The 7693-nt window shown below is 52.8% G+C and overlaps 1 protein-coding gene across 1 annotated transcript; it reads left to right on the top strand.

The window, feature by feature from the left end:
- Window positions 1-5313: 5313 nt before the first annotated feature.
- On the top strand, window positions 5314-6469 carry LOC109783787 (ethylene-responsive transcription factor 3). Its single transcript, XM_020342385.4, has one exon. It carries the CDS (start codon window positions 5606-5608, stop codon window positions 6203-6205), a length of 600 nt encoding a protein of 199 aa, XP_020197974.1. The 5' UTR covers window positions 5314-5605; the 3' UTR covers window positions 6206-6469.
- The last annotated feature ends 1224 nt before the right edge of the window (window positions 6470-7693 follow it).

The raw sequence follows: 7693 nt of genomic DNA, 5'->3' as shown, positions 1-7693 counted from the left end.
TCCGGGTGAAATCGGGATTTTACCGGAGTACCGAGGGGTTACCGGAACCCCCCGGGGGTTAATGGGCCATAGTGGGCCTTAGTGGAGAAGAGGAGAGGCGGCCAGGGCAGGGCCGCGCGCCCCTCCCCCTAGTCCGAATAGGACAAGGAGAGGGGGGGCGGCGCCCCCCTTTCCTTCCTCTCCTCCACCTCTTTCCCCTCCACTCCTAATCCAACTAGGAAAAGGGAGGGAATCCTACTCCCGGTGGGAGTAGGACTCCACCTGACGCGCCCCTCCTGGCCAGCCGCACCTCCCCCCTTGCTCCTTTATATACGGGGGCAGGGGGGCACCCTAGAGATACAACAATTGATCGTTTGATCTTTTAGCCGTGTGCGGTGCCCCCCTCCACCATAGTCCACCTCGATAATACTATAGCGGTGCTTAGGCGAAGCCCTGCGTTGGTAGAACATCAATCGTCACCACGCCGTCGTGCTGACAAAACTCTCCCTCAACACTCGGCTGGATCGGAGTTCGAGGGACGTCATCGGGCTGAACGTGTGCTGAACTTGGAGGTGCCGTGCGTTCGGTACTTCATCGGTCGGATCGTGAAGACGTACGACTACATCAACCGCGTTGTGCTAACGCTTCCGCTTTCGGTCTATGAGAGTACGTAGACAACACTCTCCCCTCTCGTTGCTATGCATCACCATGATCTTGCGTGTGCGTAGGAATTTTTTTGAAATTACTACGTTCCCTAACAGTTGCACCCCCATGTTTTCGGCAGCCGAGGCATCACCCTCTGGCACCGTCTTGGCGGCCTCCCTCACCTCTCCGTGGCCCGGAGAGGCCCTTCGGGACAACACCTCGGTGTGATCCATGGTGGTTGGCGGAGAGCCTCGCGGAGGCGTTTCGCTCTCCACCATCTCTGGCGCCAACGAGTTCTCCTCAGATGACGATGGTTGGGGGAGGTCGCGGGCCGGACTGAAACACATAACATAATATGTTATACTACAATCATAAAAGACCGGATATCTGTAAAGTATCCTTTGATACTTACGATGTGGCCAGGGGCTTTTCCCTGGGGCGCCTCTTGGGGGTATGTTCAGCATCCGTGTCCGAACCGTCCGAGAGGGTTATCTTCTCCCTCTTGGACACCCCCTCCTCCGGGTCTGCCAGGCCGCTCTCTTCTTTTTCCTCCCCTTAAGGGGAGAATTGCTTTTGGCCTCCTCCTCCTCTTCATCTTCATCTCCCTCGTGGAAAGAGAGGGCTTCGGTCTCTCCGGACACTGCGTCCGAAGTACCTTTACGGCGGAGGCCACCCTTGGCCTCCTTGCTCTTCTTCTTGGCCTTCTTCTCTGGCGCCTGATACGGCGCCGGGACTAGCATCCTTGTTAGCAGAGGAGTGGCTGGGTCTTTAGGTAGCGGAGCCGGACACTTTATCCGCTCCGCCTTCGCTGTCCAGCCCTGAATGAGGAATGGAAATCTTAGTATACCCTTTGATTTAAAGAACCAAAATTATGTTCAGAAATAAAATACTTACTAGAGTGGCCGAATTCACGCTGCAAGGTCGATGTCTTCGGTCTTCTTCGGCCACATCTTCTGGGCCTTGAAGAGCAGCTTCCAGATCTCTTCGTGCGTTGTGCCGAAGAAGCGCTGCAGGGTCCGGGGACCTTCCGGATTGAACTCCCACATATGGAAAGGCCGGCGTTGGCACGGGAGGATCCGGCGGAAGAGCATCACCTAAATCATGTTAGTGAGACTGGTTTTCTTGCTTATCATATTTTTGATGCGCTTTTGCAGCATCATCACTTCGTCGGTCGACCCCCAGTCCAGACCCTTGTTGGTCCACGGCGCAAGCCGCATAGGGGGCCCAGATCTGAACTAAACTCAGGAGTGGCCACCCATCTGGCGCCGCGGGGTTCGGTGATGTAGAACCACTCCTGTTGCCACACCTTGATGGTCTCCACGAAATCCCCTTTAGGCCAGGTGGTGTTGGGGAGTTTGCTCACCATGGCGCCGCCGCAGTCCGCATGCTGCCCGTCGACCACCTTCGGCTTCACATTGAAGACATTTAGCCAGATGCCGAAGTGCGGGGGAATGCGGAGTAGCGCCTCGCACACGACGATAAACGCCGAGATGTGGAGGAAAGAATTTGGGGCTAGATCATGGAGGTCTAGCCCGTAATAGAACATGAGGCCACAGAAAAAGGGGTGGAGGGGAAACCCTAGTCCACGGAGGAAGTGAGGGATGAACACCACCCTCTCGCCGGGCTCCGGGGTGGTAAATGACTTGCTCCTTGGCAGGGAGCCTGTGCACGATATCTGCAGACAGGTACCCCGCCTCCCGGAGATCCTTCATGTCCTTCTCCGTGACGAAGGAGGCCTCCCACTTGCCCTTCGAGCCAGATCCGAACATGGCCGGAGATGTTGGTGGCGGTGGGAAAGGTCGAAGCTTGGGCGCTGGAGCTTGAGATTGGGAAGGCAGAGGGAAGAAGGTGTGGGGATGAAAGAAGGGATCTTTATCCGCTTATATAAGCCGTGAATATCAAGCGCCCCCCCTCAAGCCTTAAAACTCGCTTGTTCCCAAGGGGTCGTGCGAATGGCACGGTTGGATTACCCAAACCCATATTGATGAGAATCCCGCAATAAGTGGACATGATCTCTGCTTGGACAAGACGTGCTATTAGAGGCTGCGCCTCGAAGCGCGAAGCGGGAGGCCAAAAAACGGTTCAAAATGATAAAGAGGCCAGACGTGACGTCTCGCCGAGAAAGTTGTCAGTTGACAGACCTTATTTTTATTAAGTATTTTTGCCTTCGTGGTTGAGGGTTGTGACTGGTATACAGAGCCGGATACAGTTCTTTTATTCAGAAGATTGCTTTGAAGTATTTGGAGGAGGAACCCGCCTTGCAATGCCGAAGACAATCTGCGCGCCGAACACATCGTCATTGAAGACTGGTTCAGGGGCTACTGAGGGAGTCCTGGATTAAGGGGTCCTCGGGTGTCCGGGTTGTGTGTTATGGGCTGGACTGATGGGCCCTGAAGATACAAGGCAGAAGGCCTTCCCTCGTGTTCGCATAGGACTCTCCTTTGCGTGGATGGCAAGATTGGCGTCCGGATGTGTAGTTTCCTTCTTCTGTAAACCGACTCTGTACAACCCTAGGCCCCTCCGGTGTCTATATAAACCGAAGGGTTTAGTCCGTAGAGGCTATCAGAATTCATGTAGGCTAGACATCTAGGGTTTAGCCATCACGATCTCGAGGTAGATCAACTCTTGTAACCCCCATACTCATCAAAGTCAATCAAGCAGGAAGTAGGGTTTTACCTCCATTAAGAGGGCCTGAACCTAGGTATACATCGTGTCCCCTTTGTCTCCTGTTACCTTCGATCCTCAAACGCACAGTTCGGGACCCCCTACCCGAGATCGGTCGGTTTTGACACCGACAGACGTCTCGCCATAAAGTGACTCGATAACCCAGAAGGCGCGGTGTTCGAGGTCAGGGATTGGAAGCCATGGGTAGTGGGCCGAATCCCAATAAAACCAAAGACTTCAAGGCCGAGCAAAAAGATATAAAACAGGAACTCGCCCGTCGAGCCAATGACTCCGGAGCCGAAGTTCAGGAAATGTCGTCCTCGACGTGGAAGACCAGTTCATGGGCTACTCATGGTGTCCTGGATTAGGGGGTGCTAACCTGGTCGGCTCATAGTCCTCGGGATGGGCCTGTAGGCCCTCATTCAAGTGGACTCCAGAAGCTATACGCTTGGATGTGATCAAGACTGCATCTACCGAAGACTTGGTGTATACTCCATGACATCTCCTACCACCTCAATGCATCTCTGGATACCGACTATGTAACCCTAGATGCCCTACCTGGCGTATATATAAGCTAGAGGATTTAGCCTGTAGAGGGGGCCCAACCACAATTACATTCACCTAGCCCTAGGATTAGAACACAACTTACGATTTTGAGGTAGATCAAGCTTGTACTTGATACATCGTCATCAATATAAACAAGAGCAGGATGTAGGGTTTTACCTTCATAGAGAGGGCCCGAACCTGGGTAAACATCCTCTCCTTCATTCCTGTTACCACCTATCCGAGATCCACATCTCGGGCCCCTACCCTGAGGTCTGCCAGTTTTGACACCAACATAGGGGATCCACGAGCTCGCGGGCAAAGATCGATGGAAGGAAGGCTTTGCCCTAGTCGCCTTGCAAGAGGGGAAATACATACTTCAAACACGCATATGCATGGTAGACTCGATAACAGAGACGAGTTTTCCCTGATATCCGACATAACTCGTCGATTTTGAGCTTTTAGTTAAAATTCAAATCTCCTACCGTCCAACTGTCCTAGCCCCCGACATTTTTTTTGCGCGGCGAAAAGAGTTTTATTCCAAATTGAGAGAGTTACAGTCGAGAGTCAAAAGATTCTCAATACACGGCGGTCCCAGATGCATCCACGCAGCCGTGGTACACTAGATACGACTGTAATTTTTCAGACGATTGGCAACTCTATCCTGATCCCTAGTCAACTTCCGGGGAATAAACTCCTTGACACACATCAACTCCTTAATTTCAGCCACAAGATGACCATACACCGAACGAACTAGTCTGTCCCCTGATAGATAGGATAAAGCCTCACTTGAGTCAGATTGGACAATGACTGAAAGACTGGAATGTTGTATAGCAAGCGTCATTCCTTGCATAATTGCATGTATCTCCGCATCGAGTGCTTTGTTACAGTTGAAAATAAACCGATATGCTGCAAGAATAACTGAACCATCATGTTGTCGGAGAATCATCCCTACCGTTGCCGTGAAGATGCAATTCCAATTCATGAAATTCCATACCCGCATACTATCATCCAAACGCGTGAAGCAACCAAACGGGGTGCTATTGAAAATTTGAATAGAATTACACAAAGCAAGTCTGCCGATTTTTTTTTTTTTGGAAAATTAAGTTCGCCGAAATTAACCGTTGTTTCTTAACCCCAAATCACTGCTACGCAGTAGTTGCTTGTCAGGGCAGAACACACGCAATGCGCTCGGGTCTCTACAAGCGATCCACCAGAATATCGCCGCCTAAGCGTGCCGCCCCAAAATTACTCTCCACTAACCCCGAATATACCCCGGGGACGGGACGGGCGGGTCGTATCCAGCCGGCTGCCTGTGTGCCGTAGAAATTAGAGCAACGCGACGCGCCCAAGCAGAAAGAAACAGGGGCAGGAAGGGACGCCGACCCCAAATCCAGGCGTCGCCCGGATTTTAATAGAAAGAAAAAGGCACGCCACCCAGACCCAACCAAACCAGACCAGACCGCAATCGTAGTGGTGGAACAGAGCCGGATCGGTAGCAGTCGCACGTACTCCAGCGAGTAGCGTAGGCGTAGCGACCACCACCAGACCAGCAGCGCTGCACAGCACCGGGCAGCCGAGCCGAGCCGGGGCGCGCGTGAGGAGGAGGAGAAACCAAAGCAGGCGTCCATCCCCTCCCTCCCCCTTCCGCTTCCCCACCCAGGCAGAGGCAGAGGCAGGCCAGGGGGCCGAGGGAGCCCAAACAAAAGACCACCAAGGGGAAGAAGGGAAAGAAGCACGCACGCCACTGTGACCAAACCCTAGGCCGGCCGCGATGCGCAAGGCGAGGCCGCCGCAGCCCCAGCCGCAGCCGTCGCAGCAGTCGCCGGAGATCCGGTACCGCGGCGTGCGGAAGCGCCCCTCGGGCCGCTACGCCGCCGAGATCCGGGACCCGGCCAAGAAGACGCCGATCTGGCTCGGCACCTTCGACTGCGCCGAGGACGCCGCCCGCGCCTACGACTCCGCCGCCCGATCCCTCCGCGGGCCCACCGCCCGCACCAACTTCCCGCCTTCCTCCGCCACGCAGCCGCCGCCGCGGCCTCCCCCTCCCCCCGCGGCGGCCGCCGCCGCGACCGTCACGTCCAGCCACAGCAGCACCGTCGAGTCCTGGAGCGGCGGCGGGCCCCGCGCCCCCGCCAGGGCCCGCAGCGCCGCCCGAGCTGGCACGGCCGAGGAGGGGGAGGAGGACTGCCGCAGCTACTGCGGCTCCTCGTCCTCCGTCCTCCTCTGCGAGGATGGGGACGACGCGGCCGCCTCCCGCTCCCCGCTGCCCTTCGATCTGAACATGCCGCCCCCGCAGGACGGGGCCCTTGACGCCGCGGCCGCCGAGGCCGATCAGATGACCTGCCGCTACGACACGCTGCTCCGCCTCTAGCTCGACGGCGACGAGAATAGCAAGGATTCGTGGGAGGGGGAACTGGGGAAAGGAACGAGAAAAGCGCTTGCCCCCGCTCCGCTCTGCTCTGGTCCGTCTTCCGATGATCTTGTGGTGTTCTCTCTTTGCTAGAAATGGATAATTCTTGCCACTTTTTTTCTTACTTTTTTTCCTTCTTCTTTTTTTTCTTCTTACCACTTTGATTCGATATGTGAATAATTCAGTCATGTAAGCTGTGAGCAAGGAAATCTGAGCTTTTCCTTATCTTTCTCTGTGGTATTTCGAGAGTAATTTGCTGCTGTTGTTGTTTCATTAATTGGAAAAGGGTAATCGAAGGAATGAAGAGAAAGTATTTGACACACATGCTGCCGGTGGTTGCCACCGCTTCACCATTTCAAATCTGTATGGCTATTGCAAGTGCTGAAATGCAGACCATCATATGTAGCAAGCATCATGAATTGTGTTATCTCAAAGTTTTAAGATGCACAAATGCTGAAATGCAAAATTTCATTATCCGATGTCTCAATAAGTTGTATACTATGAATTAGAGATCAGTTCTATACATGGTGATGCAGCTGCTACTTGTTACTGCTGTCTCATCTAAGTTTGTGTATCTAACCTAAACGAAGAATACATAGCATGGTCACAGGTTCCTGAATTGTTAAAGGGTATGTGTGCATTGCATTGCAAGTTTGATGGATAGCATAATCTGAAAGTTCTAACCGAAATGTTGATTTTTGCAGCGTTTCTTCTTTCAAGCTACCGGTGTTATTTTAGAGAAAAGGCTACCGATGTTGTATCAATGGTTTTGCGTTTTGCTGTTCCTTCGAAGCACTCGCGTATAAGAGCCATTGCTTCACTGGATCACATTTTGTAGGCTTGAAGCAATATCCTTTGAATAACCGGGATGGGAATGTAGACCCTTCTGTCTAGTGCAGACTTGCAACTTTGCAAGCGCATACAGTTTTGGCTGTCACATTCGGAGGCGCCACAGACGTGTTGTGCTCATCCTTGTGCTTGACCACACCATTCTCATATGCACAAATACATGTATATTTCTCCTTCTCCTCATTGTGCTTGTTCCTCATGATGTGATTTGTGCACTTCAAAGCAGGAGGTTAAAGTGAAATTGGGGTGTCCTAGCTGATTGCACTGTAAGGTGGATGCAACTGTTGCTTTTTGGTATCATTAATTCGCTACACTTGTGTAGTTTCTTCTCCAGGATTGGGACAATCGGCCATGTCCATACCCTGCTTGGAAACATACAGGCATACAGAAAACTCCAATTGGAGATAAAACATTGTTGACTTGTAGTAGTTGGAAATTTCTTCCCGTGTTGACAGGCCCAAGAAAGGGTAAACCAGGATATGCATATACCGATGCATTGACTTGGACTTCATTTGTTTATGCTGTGTTCTTGACCTTTCTGCTGGTCCTTGAAAAGCCAGAATTAGTAGTGTGGGAGAACCCCTAGCGCCCTTGTTGGTG

Source organism: Aegilops tauschii, chromosome 7 (genome assembly GCF_002575655.3).
Source record: "Aegilops tauschii subsp. strangulata cultivar AL8/78 chromosome 7, Aet v6.0, whole genome shotgun sequence".
Lineage (NCBI taxonomy): Eukaryota > Viridiplantae > Streptophyta > Magnoliopsida > Poales > Poaceae > Aegilops > Aegilops tauschii.
The sequence above is the reverse complement of the archived record's forward strand: the minus strand, read 5'-3'. Positions and strand labels throughout refer to the sequence as shown.